This window comes from Drosophila eugracilis, unplaced genomic scaffold (genome assembly GCF_018153835.1).
Source record: "Drosophila eugracilis isolate 14026-0451.02 unplaced genomic scaffold, ASM1815383v1 contig_81, whole genome shotgun sequence".
Classification (NCBI taxonomy): Eukaryota; Metazoa; Arthropoda; class Insecta; order Diptera; family Drosophilidae; genus Drosophila; species Drosophila eugracilis.
Genome location: NW_024573712.1, coordinates 278,308 through 297,061, shown reverse-complemented (window position 1 = coordinate 297,061; position 18,754 = coordinate 278,308). Strand labels below are relative to the sequence as shown.

The 18,754-nt window shown below is 42.8% G+C and overlaps 3 protein-coding genes across 3 annotated transcripts; 1 reads left to right on the top strand and 2 right to left on the bottom strand.

The window, feature by feature from the left end:
• Positions 1-1,240: 1,240 nt before the first annotated feature.
• LOC108106721 lies at positions 1,241-5,888 on the bottom strand. Its single transcript, XM_017213958.2, has one exon. The coding sequence runs from the start codon at positions 5,201-5,203 to the stop codon at positions 2,612-2,614; it is 2,592 nt and encodes an 863-aa protein (XP_017069447.1). The 5' UTR covers positions 5,204-5,888; the 3' UTR covers positions 1,241-2,611.
• Positions 5,889-12,038: 6,150 nt separating this feature from the next.
• On the bottom strand, positions 12,039-14,051 carry LOC108106796 (stress-activated map kinase-interacting protein 1). The gene has a single exon (XM_017214041.1). The coding sequence runs from the start codon at positions 13,973-13,975 to the stop codon at positions 12,269-12,271; it is 1,707 nt and encodes a 568-aa protein (XP_017069530.1). The 5' UTR covers positions 13,976-14,051; the 3' UTR covers positions 12,039-12,268.
• A 279-nt stretch (positions 14,052-14,330) lies between these two features.
• LOC108106256 (zinc finger protein 239) lies at positions 14,331-15,803 on the top strand. The gene is made up of 3 exons (XM_017213220.1): positions 14,331-14,568; positions 14,626-15,185; positions 15,390-15,803. Exons 1-3 carry the CDS (start codon positions 14,500-14,502, stop codon positions 15,595-15,597), a joined length of 837 nt encoding a protein of 278 aa, XP_017068709.1. The 5' UTR covers positions 14,331-14,499; the 3' UTR covers positions 15,598-15,803.
• Positions 15,804-18,754: the final 2,951 nt, after the last annotated feature.

Genomic DNA, 18,754 nt, shown 5'->3' with positions numbered 1-18,754 from the left:
TTGCCAAAAAAGCGTACACTTGTCTAAGGTCAGTGATGCACAGAGAGAAATAATGGAAGGATTCTGGTATATTCTAAAGATTTTTATCAAAACTCTTACATTGTGTAGGATGGCTTCTGATTGAATAAACAATTTTAGCTCTAATAAAATATTAAATAATATTAAAACTTTACATTTACAATGGATTAATTCTTTCTGTTTCTCTAGATTTATGAATGTTTTTTAAGCCTAGAAAATACTTCGACACTCATGGCATTATGTCATCGGTCAGTTCGCAACTCAAGCCATACTTTATGCCTGATTCGATTGCGATAATTTACAGGGTTTATATTTATATTTATCCCCATCCGCTGGAGATGAACTCTCACTTAATGAGTGCGAGTTGTTCTGGAAAACACGAGCCATGCGACTGGTTTTCGGTTCCTGTTTGAGCACGTTTAATTAGCATAAATTTAAAAGGGAATTCGGCAATAATAATGCCTCAGCGCCAGGAAGTTTAATCAAGCGAGCACATGAACCCCTATGGCTATACGATTACAATGCACGATCATCTGCGGTAAAGCCTCACAGATATTATGCAATATACGCACAAAAACTGCTTCCCCGTTGGCTAGATCTTAATATCTGCTGCACTTTTGAATTTTTGCCCACGCGGTGAAAAATTGTGCGACAATTAGTTCAGTGCGCCCTGGCCAAGCGGCCAAAATGAAAAAAAAAAACAACAAATAAAATTGAAAACTGGTTTCGTATTCGGCCCGCTGTGGGCGGTGCGGCGGGATGCGTGTGTGCGAAAAATCATTCACTTGTGTATACGAGCGCCTGGTATACCCATTGAAATTGTTTAATAAATCGAAGCCAAAAAACGAAACAAAAATCGAAAATCGAAAATCAAAAAAATGAACTGAAAAGTGAACAACAAATACCTTGGGACCGCAAAAAAATCGCACGCACGGCAACGATTAAGGCATGAGTACTCGAAATTCAGCCCCAGAGGCTGGGATACAAGGCAATAACAATGCTAACGGCCGCTTTATGAACAATTATGAACCGCGGGCGAGTTCGCAAAAAAAAACTAAAAAAAAACAACAAAATCAAATTCAAAACTTGAGTTGGGGGCGCATGCGTCACGCTCATGTCACTTTGTGAAGACAAAAATTACGAATATTATTCAATAAAATTCAAATTGTTGCTTTCACAGGCAAGGCAGACTGGTTGGGATTTGCTGTTACTATATATACTCGAATATATATATATATTTTGGCGATTTTTTGTGGCTATTTCGTTGGCCTAGTTACCTTCGGTTCTCGAGTGGCGCGAATTTCGCTTTCAATTTCGGGCAGCCACATTGCGCAAGATTCGTTAAATGATTTGGCAAAAAGACAGCAAATTTGTTAGCTAAGCTCCATTTCAAGTTCACCATTGTTGGTTAATTACAATAATAATAATAATAATAATTCACCCTTTACAGATTTTTTTGTAATAATTTTATTTATGGTTAACACGCATAATATAATTTATTGCATCTACAGATTAGGGCTTCTGTAAGAAATCGAAATTAAAAGCTAAAAATGAAAAATATTTTTATTCTCTCCTGTAATAATCCGTTTTGCTGTTTCCTCCGTTCTTTTTTCCACGGGAGGACAACCAAGTTTCCTACAACTAAATATGTAATTATTAGACTAACTAAGTTGTAATTGAATAAAAGTGTTGAAATCAAAAAACAAATCAAAATAAAAAGTGCTGAAAACTATGAGTAGAGTAAGTTGGAAAATGTGGAAATCGAATTTTGCTTGCCCTCCGAATGTTAAACCTAATGACCTGAGAATCTAATCAAATTTCTTTCTTGCTTCCAATTACATCCGTTTTACTCACATCGGGTTAAGTATGGCCACTTTTCTATATAACTGATTTTTATGGCAGCCATTTGATTAATGGGTGTGACTATCCTATAACTAACCTAATTGCATGCTAATTAAAAGTGTTTATAGGCAATAAAAGAATACTAAAACTGTCTGTAGTAAGTTATTAAGAACTCATAAGGATATAGCAGCTATATAAGGTAGATACCTAGGCATTCATAGAAGTCATTTGAGACTTTGTGATAATAGTTTAGCCCGTATTCTACTTCTACATTTTCTTCTCAAATACAAACAATTTTTTAAGATCCTAATATCTATTAACTGGTTAATGGTCAATCATATATATTGATTATTTGAATAAGTAAAATCTTAAATGTCTACCAAACCAATTATTTATGTTTTTGTTTCCCTTAAACTATTGGCAGTGATTTCGTTAAAGAATGGTTAAAAAAATAAATTGAGAGCTAGCAAACTTCCACATCAACCATCATGAACACTCATAGCTTTCGGTGATAAAAATTCAATAACTATAGGTATCTGTTCCTAACCTAGGTTGGGCTAAGGTTGTTGGGGGTGTACGTGTGGGACGTGTTTAACAAGTTGGACAGCATCACAGTGTACAGCCATTAATTTCACATACGTTGACCCCGTCCTAAACGGGGTTCTATATAACAGTTTTTCTTTTTTCATCTTCCCACTAAAATTAATCAACAAAATGTCCCCCGTTCTATGTACTTTCTTGAATCTCCCCCCTAGTTCACGGGTGATATGGCTTGTCCGAATTTCCTGGCCCTCTGACCGAAACCCTTGCTACCATCTGGACCCATTGGAGTCCGCACCAGACTCTCGGCCGCTCGTTGCGCAAAGGATCCGGAACGCGATCGTGGAGATCCATCCAGGAAGCTTCCGGTTCGCGATCTTGGCTGACCATCATAGCCATCTCCTCCATGCTTGTAGTTACTCAAGAAACTTCCAGTACGTGACCGTGGAGATCCTTCAAATTCCGATCCAAAGGAGCAACGACGATCGTAACCCGAATCCGTGGAAATGCGCCTTCCTCCAATATATTGAGCATTATCGTAGGCCGCCAGCTTGCTGCTCAGTTGCTGGAAGTTGTTGGAATAACGACGTGGCCACACCTGGTAACCACCTCCGCCTCCGCCAACCATCTGATCGGTTTGGATGGGCTCCCTTTCTATATTGAAATCATTCGAAGGACGACGATAGAAGCCACTGCTCTCGCTGGCATTCGAGAAGGTCCTCTCGAATTGCATGGAACCGTTAGAGAAGCGACGCTCCTGGTTTTGATTGCCCGGACAACTGCCGTTGGAGCACACAGAGGTCTTCCTGTAACTGGTGTCCGTGGTCTGGCCAAAGTCTGAAACCCTTCTGGAGCATGGGCAACTCTCGGAACAGTTAGAATCACGACGTTGTGGAACACCTCCGGATTCCGAGCAATTGCTAGCCCTGCGCGACATCGAAGGATTGGCTTCGGGTGTAAAGTTCTGCTCAGAGCAGTTGGAGAGGCGACGTTGTAGATTGCTTATAGGAGATACTTGATTACCGCCTGCATTGACAGCAGAAGATATAGGTGAACCATCGCCCAAAGCAGCCGCCGTGTTGGCCGAAATCGTCGATGTGTTGCTGTATCGCCTGGGACCATAGCCGTAAAACCCCGAGGGACCCATCTCCTGGTTCTGATTGGTAATGCTCCCGCGTGGCTGATAATGCTGATACGGATTGACATGGTAGTTGGGTCCCGTTTGCTGGTAGTAACTCGGCTGGAAATCCGAGTTGTTACGCTTCAGCTTGAAGCGAAGATCTGGAACAGTTTCGTGGCCAGAGAAGCTGCCACCTCGACTCCTCTCGTAGTTTGCATCGTTGTAGTAGCGATAGTTCTCCACCATTCGGGCAACCGGGGCAGCGATCTGGATGACGGCAGCCTTCTTGCCGGTCTTCTTCTTGGGTGCCACCATCTCATACACCTGGAAGGGACCGCTCAGGTGACGGGCATCCCTGGCGGATGAGGATTCCAGGTACTCCACTAGAGCGCATTCTTTTTGCTGAAGCTCTGGGTACTTATTCATAAATTGACGCACATCTATGGGTATGGTCATTCCGGGCTTAAGGATGCGTATCAGGGCAATCTCACCGCATCGGGAGAATAGATCCGAGACCTTTTCGATGGTCAGCTTGTCCATAGGCAGATCACAGGCCACAATGGTGCGGGATGGCATGGTTTCATCGAAGCTTGGCAGTGGCTCGATTCTTCGCACCTTGGTGCCCACATCGTTCAGCTCGATCTTGCGTGACTTGCGACGCACTGCATCGCCAACGACTTTCCACTCCCTGGTCAACTGGCGAACCCTCTTAAAACTGGACACCAACTTTAGGCTTACGTAGCCCTCCTTGTTACGCCGCACATGCTTTAGCAGGAAAGCATCCTTCAGGATACTCTCATTGGAGAAGTAGAACTCCACGGCTTCGGTGATTTCAGCAGCCAGTTCCTCGCTGGGAATCAGAGAAGGATCCAGAGTATCTATCTCATTGGGTCCCTGGGGTTCATGATCCTGTTCCTGGTTAACATGAGTCTGCTCTTGCTCTTTCTCCTGCGGCTGCTCCACTTCCTTTTCTTTCTTGATTGAAAGGAAAGAACGATGGTTTCTCTTGGCCTCCATGACAGGTGAATTAGCTGGAGCCACCGCTGGCGGTGGAGAAGCATCCATAGTGAAGTTTGGATGTAGATAGATATTATCCATCTGGTGCTTGCGGAACTTCTCCAAGTTGGCCTCACTTAAGACAGCCGGTGGCGAAGTCTGGCGCTCATTCAAGTCCACGTCGTGCATAATGTGATTATCCACAGCCAGAGGCTTAAGTTCGTCACCCTCCTCAGAAGATTCCTCGGAATCCCCGATGGAAGAACCCATGCCGACATCGACTAATTGATGATCTGTGGGCGACATTGGTGGAGCACTGGGCGAGGTGTCCTCCGAGGTGCTGCCATGGCTGCTGCCCAGCTGAGAGTCCAGCGATTCCATTTGGTGGAGCAGGGCTTGGGCAGATCGCCGGGCATGCATCCGCAACAGCTTGCATGGCAGAGATGAGGATATGGGCACCACAGCTTGAGAACTGCAGCTGGGTTGCTCATCATCAAACTCCACTGCCTTGGCTTTTTCCATTGGAGGAGGTTCTTCCCTGGGTTTCATCACAGGCACTGCAGTCAGAATGGGAGCCAGGATCGGTGTGGGATCCACAGGACTCACGAGGAAGGTGTGACCCTCAGCGCCGGCATGAGGAGCCTTCACCTCGTACACCTTTTCCGACTGATCCTTGGGGTTATCCATGTCTCTAGCGTACGACCTTGGCTGATGCTCTGAGATGTTTTTGGGCACTCCAGCAAAAGCGAAAAACAGCTTAAGTAATGGTCTTTCTTTCGGTCTTTCTTTCTGACCAAGCTCTTTTCTCCGCAATTTCTCCGCTCTCTTTCACTTTCACTTTCAAGTTCAGTTATTGACGGAGGAAAAAGCTCTCTCTCTCTCTCTCTCTCTGTTTGATAGAGTTGCACTTTACATGGGCGGATGGGCTGGATTAGCCAAGATCTGCATCTGGGTAACCTGAAACTGAAACGTTCATTGAACGTCAGCTGTTGCCAGTTAATGTTGATGTTGCTGTTGTAGTTGCAGCAGTTGCTGGTGTGTTTTATATCGTTGTTTGCGTAATTTCGTCTGCAACGTGCTTGGAATTTGTTTTGGGCGTTTGTCGTTTTGGGTTTTGTTTTATTTCTTTTTCTAGGCCGCGCTTGACACCGTTTTTGCTAAAGTCAATAAATAAAAGTTCAATTAACAATTTCGATTGCGTTTCGGGTAATTTTTTTTTTTTTGGAGTTCAAGTTTTTGCCGTTTTTATAAGGTTGTTGTTGTTGTTGTTGCCCGTTTCCTAACTATGTATTTCCGTAAGGCTTTTCGGTTGAACTTGTGTAAACTTTCTGTTTCGCACGCGACTAAAATTGAGTTCATGCAACGCTGCAACGCGGAGATCGACTGAAATTGCAAATTGATTTGAGGTCGGTTAAATACCCTCTGCTTTCGTTTCAATTTTTTCTGCCTCTTTTTTCGTGTTTACAGCACCAGGCGGCCGGCGGCAGAGACGTTGACGGCAGCAGCGACGTTAGCAGCGGCGACAGCGGCGTTATTGAGCGGTCCAAGTACGCACGATAACAACAAAAGCCAATAGCAATAACAGCAACAACAACAACAACAACAGTACCTAACTGTAGAGGCAGAGCGAGAGAGCGGCGACGTTGGCAGCGACAACTTATTGGCAACACACACGAAACTTGTTGCGTTGGCAACAACAACAACAACAGCATTGGTGGCTGTTACAATAACAATAGCAACAACATGATCAACAATAACAGCAAACACAGCTGCAACAATAACAAACATAGCAGCAACACTATAAGAAACTACAGCAAACATACCAGCAACAATAAGAGAAACAGCAGCAATATTAAGAACAACAACAGCAAACACAGCAGCAACACCACAATCAGTAACTGCAGCAACAACAGCAAACACAGCAGCAACACCAAGACAAATTACAGCAACCTTATAGTCTGCAGCAACAGCAAACACACCAGCAACATTGCCAAAAACAAAAGCAACACCATTGGCGACATTCGCTTTAACTCAATGCATTTGTCAGCTGGTTGAGTTACCTGAATAATTTATAAATTAAATTTAACTTTAACAGTGTGTTCTCGGGCACACACATATTCACTTCCGATTTGCATTGATCGCCTGAAAATTGGGAAAGTGCTTTTCGTCTGGCGACCTCGTTGTAGACAAAAACACACAATTGCAATCACAATTGCAATAGCAATCGCAATTACTGCGTCCAGAGTGAGCCGTTTATCTATCACCGAGGGGAAACAGGAAGGAAATTGCAGCAGCAGCAGCAGAGCAGCGACAACAAATTGCAATTTGAGGGTTACACACTTGACAACCCAGAGACGCTGATCAATCAATAGCAGGTCAGTTCCGCTTTAGAACGAATCGATTGAGCAAGCAAAAAAGTTGCACGAAAGATAAGCAAATTTGAGTGTCTAAATAAAGTGCTTAAAATAAGTATTGGGTAAAAATTAAAAGATATTAATTGCAAGGATAGGTAGCAAGGCCAAAAAATGGATTCAATGTGTGCTTACAAAGCACAAGCCTTTGGGCAGTTATAAGCTGTAAGATGAAACGCTTTTATGATCATAAAAACTCATTAGTACTATTTAAGTTCTTTGTTTTTTTAACACACATTTACTGAAATCAAAATGAATTATTGCTGCGTGAAATGTATCTCGCCAATCTCACTGTTTACCCCTATCATTAAGGCAGCAGGGAATGCTCATTGCATCGCAGTTATCGCATCGGAAATTTGCATGTCAAGTGCAAGTTCAAGTGCAATATTGAAATGAGCCGCATTGGCCGCGTCATTCTCTCGACTTTTGCTTTGCAACAGCTCCCCCTTATTGTGTATTGTGTGTTGTGCATTATTATATCATCGCTGGTATTCATATGCAAATGTGTATTATGCGAAAGAATAATCCCTTTAGTGGGCCTTACTTTTATGAAACACTGTGTTGCATCAGCTGGGCTCTCCCTCTCTATTCTCATAATTTCCATTGTTTACCCAAACTGATAAAATTATACAAGAAAGAAGGCGAGACGGGGACCAGAACCAGAACAAAAGTTTGCAATCCAATTACAAGGTGCTGCCTACTGTTGCTGCTGCTGCTGGCTGCCCCCGTTAGCGTCTGGCCACATGGCGTATACTTGACATAAGGTCAACTGGCCATCAAATGCTCATTAATTTGCCAATTGACGACAAGCATTTCATTTCGCATTGTAGAGTGAGTTCCCCCCTACAATTTGATTTGCCAACAAGTAAATTATGTTGCCAAAAAAATAAAGAAAAATAAAATCAAATAAGATAAATGAATAGCAAAGAAGTAAATAAAAATAATAAAAAAAAAAATGTTTGCAACCTTGCGGTAAGAGACACACTGGCACACTGGCAAGCAACAATATGAAATCAAGAGTTTTTATTGTTTATGGGCCTGGTAGCATAGACAAATAAAACAACAAACAAACCGCAAATGGCAAATGATTTATTTAATAAAAATCAAAATTATGATTTTCATTTTTGGTTTTTTCCTTCTGTTCGGGCCAACAGGCGTGTCCCCACCAAGATCGATTAATCTAACTCGTTTGATTGTGGCCCACAGCTTGAAATAATCCAGGAAGTGGCTACATTTGAGGTAGGTCAATTCGACCAAAAAACATATATATAGGCGAGTATATATATGTACATAAGAGAGGGAGGTAGCAAATTGCCACTAAAAGCCAATTTTTAAGCCTTATGCTGGCATTGTTGTTAGCTTGCTTTGTTAACGCATTTATTTGCCTTTATTTAGCGTTTATTTACTTTTTGCACTTTTTTCCGAGAGCCATAGAAAATAGACGAAGTCGAAGTGCGTTCAGGGCCATAGATCTATAATAGCTATGGCCGATCTGCTTGCGATCGGCGCACATTAGCAATTGTTAACTGAAGTTTGTCCTTCTGTTGACATTTTGCACGCGTTGCTATGCTGTTGAGCCTACGCAAAAATACATTTTCGAGTCTCGAGTGGGAAGACTTGGCTGCTGTCAGCACCGATCAAGCCTGATATCCGAAATGGAGTTTGAAGTATTTTCATTTTGCATAATTGCATTTTCATAAGTTTATATTTTAATCACGCCGTTGACTGAGTCAGCTCCTCAGCTCATTAGATTGCATGACAGGCTGTCGGACAATTGGCAATCAATTCGACAGTTTCCCTCACCTCCAGTTCAATGTTGTAACTTTTTGTAACACTTTGCCTTTTAATTCCTTGTATTATGAAAAGTTGATGAGTTATGATCGCATATCCTGCGTCTCTGGCTAAACGAATTTATGGCTGCAAATTGCATGGATGGCCACGAAAGTGGGTCATGAGAATCCGCACACAAAGGCACTGGCTCCAGCTCGGGATTACATAATTCAGAACCTTTTATCGGGATGGTAAGAGCAGAAACCAGACAGGAAAACAGGTTCAGGACAAGGGCAGTGCAACCTTCAGTTTGTTTTGACAGCACTGAAAGAAAACGTCATAACTTTATGTCTATCTTTATGTCTTATCTTTTACGGAAACTCCTTAAAAGTGGGTTGCTTACTACATGATAGATAGTATATTTCTAATTTTTTAAAACAATTACATTATTTTCTCTTTGTGTACGTGGCAATCACCACCTGCATCTGATCGTGGTGGCATCCACTTGAGAGCGGTGCCCGAAAAACCAGTTCCATGTCAAGTGCCTGCAACGAAACGAGCCCAAGTTTCGGCACTTCATTAAGGAAGCGACCTTGGCAGAGGCTGATGCCAGCACAATTTATCGCCAATGGAGGCAGGAAGACGTTGCCACCGCCGCCGGCGACTTGTCGAAGATTCTGGTCTCAACTGGACATTGGAGATGGGGATGCAACAGGTTGGAGACCGAACGGCTGACCTCCAGGTATGGCGTTACATATGTAGCATATATTTTTTATTCGATTTTATTCGCCAGACCATTGTGCAGCACGCTTTTAATTAAGCCGCCGCAGTTCGAAATGTAAATCGCAAAGTGCATTTGCCTCCTTTCCCGAGCGACAGAATTGGGTTACAAATGTCTCGCAGCGGAGAACAAGCTGTGCAGAGGAAAAAAATCATTAAATTTATATTGTTGTTAAGCAAAAAACTTTCTAAAACTTGAAACCCCTAAAATTGTAACTAACTATTAACTAGTTGATATCAGTTTTTATTTGAAATGACAAAAGGAAAGAAACAACAATATTTAAATTTTAAATTTATTTTTCCAACTAAGGCTTAAATGAAATCAAATAACATCCCAATCTTAAAACTTTGCCTCTTAATTTTAAGTATATCTTAAGTTTCTTCGTGTGTGGGGCTGGGCCTCGCACTTTTCCAAAAAAATCCGCAATCCACAATCCGCCCCAAGTTGTGCAATTAAAATCGCAAGCGTTTTTCGAGCTGTGGGTCTCCGATTGGTTTTTTGTACATTTTTGTATTTATTTTTTATGTATTTTTTGGTTTTGTTTTTTGGTGCGTGCAACGCATTGAGGCAACGCCTGTCTCCGTGTGGGTTGGTCTCTGGGTCTTTGGTATGTGCAAAATGTTATGGCCATAATGAAAAGACCGACATAACGTTTATGGCCTGCAAGTTTGTTTTGTGAATAGGAAAATCAAAAGGAAAAAAGAAAACCCGAAAGGGAGCTTGTGATCTATGAAAACGTAGAATTATTCTAGCAATTTGCAGCATGCAAGTTACCGTTGGGGAGTATGCCATAAATTAATCCATTAATAGCTCAATTAATTTCCCGAACACGACTTAAATTCCCACAGCATATATTTCAAACAGACAACGCAAAACGGAAGCGTTTGTGGAAGTGTACGGCAATGAGAAGTTAAGTACGAACGCTGATCGGTGATAACTTAATGCCTGTTTATGAATTGCTCGAAAAAATATATATAATTGGAAGCTAAGCTGCCGTATCTTTTGGGCTATCATAACCGAATCGAAGTTTGGGTCCGGTTGCGTGACTCAGGCGCAAAATGAATTTTCCAGCGATTAATCTGCATGTGCAGCCATAGAATACAAAATATATATCTCTATACAGATTTCTGCGAATATATATAGGGGCATATGCAATGGCCTTCAAAAATGGCAAACAACGCGACATTAAATTATGCGCCTAGGCCTATTATTTTATGCAATTGATAAATTGACAACGAGGCCCGCTCACTTTTGTGTTTTTCGATGTTGTTGTTGTTTTTTTATATTTTGCAGTGAAAATCCGCTCACATGCGTGCCAAGTTTCTTGCCCCGCCTACCACCTATGTTTATACGGTGTATATATCATATAGCATGCGGCATATAAAATCGCATAATGCCTGGCAACTTTCATATTGAGTGAACTTTTCGCTGTTTGTCATTCGATTTCAATGTCAAGGCTGCCGCTGTTTTAATGCATTTATTGCCTTTCAATTAGCCGCACTCGCACTCGCAGTTGCAGTCGCAGTCGCATCCTTGTCTAAATTAGCCGCCTCTGTTGAATTTGCTTAGGCAAATTAGCTGCTGATAATTATGTTGCTTTCAGTGAAATTCGCTTTCAGGCAAAAGCGAAAAACAAAAACTCGAAGGCTACGCACTTGTCGATAATAAATTCTATATATATATGTATCTACATACTATAAATATCATTGCATTTGACAAATTGCCGCGATATTCAAATTTGTCTATTGAAAGAATGGGCCAGAGTTTCTGTCAAGGCTGAATCAGATAGGCATAAATCATTTAACCCCAACTGACTGGACATATCGAACATGAAAATAGGCGTTTTCCTTTTATTTTATCGGCTATTTGAGATCGCAGGCATTTGTTAGTCATTTTTTGGCATACGCGGCGTATGAGTGATGTTGAATTTAGGTCTCACCTTAGCCGCCACTTCCTCGGGGAATTGCATCTCCAGTGAATCACTGGCCATAACTTTAGAGTTGGCAGTTGCCTCGATATGGTCACGCCAACAGCATCATCATCATCATCGATATCAGACGAATGGCCTCAAATGTCGCGGTTTTTGGCGTGATTTCGAGTCGCTAACCTTGGCCTTAGAACAGGCTACAATCGCTTGTTAGCCGCTGATACAGATGTATATAGTAAGCATGCAACAATCGTCTAACGGCAGTTAGGCATTATTCTCGATAGCTCCACAGCTGTTAACACAGGCGACCCAGCCCAACCCATTCCATTCATCGCTGACATTGCTAGACTAAAAATAAACTGCAAAACTAAAAACAATATGCAGTAATACGGCTAACCGTTAGGCCCGTCCCCGTCTGGTCGTCTGTTAGATTAATTGCACATTGATTACAGACAATTACAATGAGTGGAGCGAGAGAGAAACGGAAATAAAATCGAGAAAACGCGGGCAAATCGCATGGAAATCGCAATGAAAACGCCAGTAGCATGGCGGAAGACAAATTACACTTAAATTTAAAGATATTTTTTAAGATAAACTTACCTAGACTTTTTAAGATACATTTTAAGATTTCAATTTAAAGAGTTTTTGCATTTTTATTTTCAGGACCAGGCTTTGTAGTTAGGTGAGTTCAATAAATACTTACAGGCTAGGCAAACATGTGTAACACAATCTTTAGTTAGCAACTAATACAACTTATCGAACAGGAGGCGGAGGCGGAGGTGTAGGCGAGGGCGTGGCAGCGGCAGTGGCAGTAGCCCGCCTGCTAGGCACACGAGCAGCAGCCGCCGCCATAGGAATAAATACTACAACTTCAGCTGCCGCTTCTCCAACTTCCGCTCACGTTGCAAAAGGAACTCACGCCTCAGATCACTGGATCGCATCTCCAGGATGCAGTTCAGCTTGTTGTGAATCTGCTCCGCTGTGTGTGTGTCCGTGTCGAAGTCGTAATGCTTGAAGCGCATATTGCTGGTCGAGAAGAGGCCGGTCGAGTGACCCGGACTGCTATGGGCAAGCCCTGAACTGGCGCTTGGCATATTCAAAGTGGTCACGCTGTCATTGATCGGCGCCGAAGAACAGCCGGAGGAAAAGGAAGGTGACGATGAGTTTGACTTTAGCCAGATGCGTAACAGAGCTTTCAATTGTCGTCGCTCCACAATTTCGCAATGTGCCACAAAGTCAATGGGTGTGGATACTGGCTTTTTCTGCGGCCAGAACTTGGCATTCTTGTACTGATCGATCTCTATTCTCTCGCCAGAAATGCCTAGGGTCACATCGGATTTGAAGAATTTCTTGTCTATGATGTTCAAGCGGAAAGTGCGGTGCATGGGTGCCTCCAGCATGTCATTGTGGTTCAGCAGGCGCTTTTCGTACTCCTTAACATTGTCATGTGGACTATCTCCTCCTCCTCCGCCGGCTCCTCCTGGATCACTTGTCCCTCCATTCAGATTAATATTTTGCAAAGCTTTGACAGCCGCTTCGGCCAGAGCGGCCTTATTTTCCTCGGAAGTCATGGATTTGGTGCCCAGCTGACTATGGTAATCCACTCGAGTCACCGGAGCCAAAGGCCGTCGTTCGGCGAGTGTTAGTTGGGAGAAACCAAATTTGGAGCAGGGTTCACGGTTATCCAAAGGCGGGAAGTCCTCCATATCGTCATTATCCTCTGTCATATACAAAGCGTAATGCTGCAGGGACTTCAAAGGAACCTCGGGATACTGTAAGGAGGTCTTGTAACAGACATAACCAATGACCTCCTGGATTTTGGCAGTGGCTACGACGCAGATCTTCAACGGATAGTTGCGATCTGGTTCCGGAAGCATATTCAGAAACACATTAATCCTTTTCGTCTGCATACCAACTTGGGAAGTGCCATCGAAGCGAGCAAACTCAATAAAGCGATTCTGTGTTTGCTTTGGACTCTTGGCCAGTTGGTCAGTTAGTTGGCTCAGGACGCCTTCGTCCGACAGCTCATCTTCGTTCGTTTTTGGTGTCTTTTTCGTCGTCACTGGTTTGTTAAGAGGCACCTCTTTACGCTTGAAAAAATCTTCGCTGTCGGGCGGTTGCACTTCCTCCTGGTAGTTTATACTCTTGATACGTGCTGCCCTTCGCTTGGCAATATCAAGTTTTTCCAGTTTTTGGGCAGTGTTTGAACGAAAGCGGTGGGCACCCACTTCCGGATACATCTGGATGTCGAAGGAGTGCGTGGACATGTCCTCTTCATCATCGCTGAGGTCAAGTCCTGGATAGCAGATGAAGTCCACCTCTTGGAGTGGGGCATCTGGATGTCGGGTGTTCCGCTCAGGTGTGGACCCGGCCCCTGAGGGCGGTGGCTTTTGCGACCGCCGCCAATGATAGTTATCTCCACCAGCGCCCGAATTCCCAAATTTGCGCAAATAGTGCTTGGGCATGTCATCGCTCAGCATAACGGTTTCACACATTCCGGTGTCGTCCGTGGAGATAAAGGAGTTCCGGATATGGGAGAGCAGCCAGTGCTGATTGGAATAGGTGGCCATGATGGTAAACAAAAGAAAATCGCTTTTCCGAAATTAATTTCTATTTATCTCAGCATCTCGGAAAAATGCACTAACGCGTTTTGACTAACTAGAGATGATACATCGCGTGGTCACTGTTTAGAGATGATAAAAATACCACACTACAGTCACTATTTATGAAGGTAAATAAAAAAGTTGTGACTTGTAAATTTAAATATATTTTTAAGCGTTATTAAAATTTAACAAACAGAATAATCTGTATTTAATGAATAATCTTATTCCAAAACTAATATGATATCCTCATAATTTGTATTATAGCTCCAATAGGCAAAATGCATAATAATCTAGTATATTAGATTGCCAATTTCTCTCGCCGTATATGGCCACTCTTGGCCACCATATGACTTTTTCTAGACGCGAAAAGTTACAGAATTACAGAATAAGTTAATTAAAGTGAATTTTTCGCCGCCCATCCTGCAGTTTTTCGATGTCCCCATCTTGAGAACACCCAGTCGGATCGCATCGATGTGCTAGCCAGCGGCGAGATGGCGGGCATGGAGGTAGAATTCGACGAGACGGTGGTCAATCAGTTCAGCTGTAAACGCTGCGACCGCGTAAGTGTCTGGGAATGCCTACTATAACCCCGATCTAATCATTATGTTCTGATGCAGACCTTCAAGAGTAAGCGGGACCAGACACTGCACCGGCAGGAGGTGCATAACCACAACAAGACCACATACGAGTGCAAGCTGTGCGCCAAGAGCTTCTGCAACTCGGGGAACCTCGACCGCCACATGAAGGTGCACAACGATGTACGACCCTTTGTGTGCAACATCTGCTCGAAGGCCTTTGCCCAGGCTGTGAACCTCCAGCGCCACTATGCGGTGCACAGCGGGGAGCGGCCCTTCACCTGCAACTTCTGCAACAAGTCCTTCACGCAGCAGAGCAACATGAAGAGGCATAAGATGACACACACCGGTGAGAAACCGTTCCGATGCCAGCGATGCGGCAGATACTTCTCCCAGCTGGTCAACCTCAAGAAGCACAAGCTGGGCCACCTCAACGCCAAGCCCTATCAGTGCAACTACTGCGAAAAGGGTTTTACCCAGTTGTCCAACTTCAAGCGCCACCTGCAGTCGCACATCAAGGAGGGCGTCGACGTGGACGTGCCTGCCTCCATCCAAGCGGCCGCTGCCCTCGCCAGGGAGCGTCTCGAGGCAGAACAGAAACCGTATGTATTCGTCTGCTAACCTACCTCAGTCGGTTATCCGATTCTGATTACACACGGGTTCTTATTTTAAATAGATTAGAATACGGAAAATACAAAACTATGCTTGTTTTCCCATATTCCTTTAAAAGTACATAATTTAAAAAGTCTTGAACCTCCCTCATTGTTTAATTATCTATAGCCTTATTAACCGCATTCCATTTCCAGAAGCTTTTTCGAGTGCATGGTATGCCGGGCCATCTTTGATACGTTCGCTGACTATGAGAAGCACGAAAGCAAGTGCCATGAGGACCACGAGCGGGCCCAGTTAGAGGTGAACCAGATGTCCCATATGCATCCCGACGACTATTTGCCCATGAAGTTCGCCGTGCCCGATCTGGATACACATGAAATCATAATTGAGACTACACATTAGAAATGGCGATAATGTTAAACAAAAAACCACGAAACCACACAAACCAACTCACACCTACACATACAAATAGCGGCGATTGCGTCTGGAAAATAGATTGTGAAGAATATTGCATTGAATATACAGATATGAATATATATGCAGGCCAACATAGTTCTCCATTGAATTACGTCAATAAATGCAATAAATATGCAGAAAATACTGGTAAATCGTTGCGCAAACCTCAGTCGCTAATCAACCCGATCTCTCTGTTTACATTGTTGCGTGTGCCGTTAAAGCTGGCTAACTCCTCGATTTACGGACCCTAAAGACGTTTTTACTGCACCCTTTATTATTATGTGCGACTTTATGGGCATATGTATGATATTTGCGGGATTTTCCCGCGTCACATCATCAATTGCCAATGCTCGTTCGCCAGTCCCAAAAACCTTACAGTGCGTAAATTGTCGCTTTAATGACACATTTCCCCAACAGCCGTAAAACTGCCCTTTTCCGGCTTGTCTGGCAAACATTCTTGCGTCACTAATAGGTCAAATATGTTTGCTTACTACGTTTACTACGCATGCTGGTAAGGAAAGTTCGAATAAGAAAGGTAAAGGAATTTCCTGACAGGTCCATAATTTATACATGTGCCTGGCGAAATGATTTCTTGGTTATTTGATTGAAACTAATTAACGGCACGTTTCATGACTTGTTTACAAGCCACCAGTCATGGAGCAATAATTGATCGTAGGGTCCTTGCTATCAGCATCCAATGCTCGCTCCTGACCATGTCCTTGCGGCTTTACACAGTCATGGTTTTTGCTGCAGCAGCGGCACTAAATCAAACTATTTATATATCTCAGCACCCGGGCTCACTCTTCCGCTCTTACAAGGAAATAATATTTCATGTTCACATCGTTGTCCTGCCACATTTTCTGGCTGTGCATGTGTGTGTGCTCAATTGGCATTCGGTTGCTTAAATGGTCACTGCTTGGGGCCTCGGACTAATAGGTTCACATTTATTAGGCTGCCCGATGTCATTTGTTATAAATTTATTATGGTAACTGCCCTTGCCCTGATCTCAGCTCATAAGTTCTTACAGTCAAGTAAAGCTAATAAGAAACTGCATCTGATTTATAGATAGTTGACCTCATCAGAAATTAAAAGTCTAGATATTTGCACAAATTTCAATTGTGTTTAAGCTCTTTTGGTAATTAGTTTGGCAATTCAATGAATTCGTTTGAATAAATAATAATATTTAATATTTCAATGTTGGTTATTCAACTATTTAAATATTTAATATGTAGGCCAGGATCAATTGCTTTATTTTCCATAAATGAAATCGATTGATGGCCTTAATTTACCTAAATATTTAATCCCCAACTATTTCGAGCCTTGTGCACAAATGTTGACATTTGTAAAACTGAATATTGTGATTGCTATTGAATTTCCTTTGTTTCCTTTCCGTAGCTAAAATATCTGCAGCAGATTTAGACTGTGTTTTTCAATGAAATCGATAACTTCTTCCTGCCCCGCCCCGCGTAGGTCTGGGATTGTAATTTTTGTGTGTATGTGTGTGTGGGATTTTTTATACAGTCCAAATATTTGCACACCGAGATTGTGTGGCAATAACGGTTCGTTTCCCGGTCAACCCTTCGCCCTTTGCCTTTCCTTCGACAATTGTTTGCTCAGCAGTGCACAGCATGCAAATAATCACATTGGAAAATAGTATGCACAAACATTTAGGGCGATTTTGAAGGGGCGTGGCAGTTATGACGTCAGACGGGGGTTAATGAGTTCTGCTCTCGATTTATTTTTTAACCAAACAAGTTGACAAAGGCAAACAGCATCATCAGTTTTCCACACGCAGTTGAGTCATTAAGGCCAACGCCTGGGGTTAGGCAACGAATTTTTTTTTTTGTGGTGCTAAGGTTCCTATCCTAAAAGCCAATTTCCATTCGAGATTTTCTTCACTTCTTTTTTTGACATTTCAGCAAAGCAACCCGCATGTCCTGAATTGATTTGGCAAGTGCTCCAGCCGGCTATCATCACCATTATCATTATCAGGTCTGTGCTTCTTGTCGTTTGGCTTACAAGTACAAGTTAAACCCGCAAGCTCTGTTGGCCAACTCAAAATCAGAAAGTGTAAAAAGCCACAGAAAGGAGCTCAAGCAGTCGTAGCATTTCATGTAGCTCCTGTGCTGATGCTGCTGGTGTTGCTGCGGTGCCGTTTCCGTTGATGTTGCTGCTGTTGCGGTGTTTGCTCTGACATTGCAGGCCGCACATTATGGCCACCAAGTGGCTGGCCAAACGAGAATGTCAGTGGCAGGAAATGTGGAATCACATGCATGTTGCTGGCAGGATTGTAACTGCAATGTTCCACCAGCAACTGCGTTGGCAATAGTGCCATGTAATTGAGTTTTACATCTGCAATGGAGCCGCCAATTGCATTTACCCCTTTAGATTCACAGAATGAAGTTTCCCCATTGACTGAGCCATAATTAGACATTTGGCCATCGGGCAATTGAATTTTATTGGCGCAAAAACTGCAAAACTTTGCCATTTGATTGTTTGGTTTTTCAATGGCACCGTATAAGCCCGAATTCTATCCAAATGAAGTCATTGCCATGTCAGGCGACCCATACATATAAATATATATATACTATATATAGTTGGTTTTGTCATTGTTTTGTTTGGTATTTTGCGTATGCCATTCACAGCGGATGTTTTGGATGGCGAAACGTGACACCCACAGACTGCGTGTCTGTCTGTCTGGGTGTCCATGTGGCTCGTACTCCCCCAAAAGATAGGCAATAGAAATGGTTATCACACACACACATATGAACAACGCACTGTCAAACACGCAAGCCGCTTAAACTAACGCCCCTCATGTGTGAGTGAATGTGCCGGTGGGTGGTTTCGGCCAGGTTAATTTAGGAAATGTGCCAAGCACCTAACAAGAATGGCTGCGGGACAGGTGTGAGATTACACTCTTGAAAAATGTTAAATTGTATTTGCAAACGAAGAAAATATTTCTATGACTTCACTTGACGTAAAGTTTTATTTACATTTTGTTATGTAACTGAAAATAACTTTAGGAATAAACCATAAATACTTTGTGACATTTTTAATTTTGCTTTACTCTTATTAAACTTTTGAGCAACAGCTGAATCCCCAT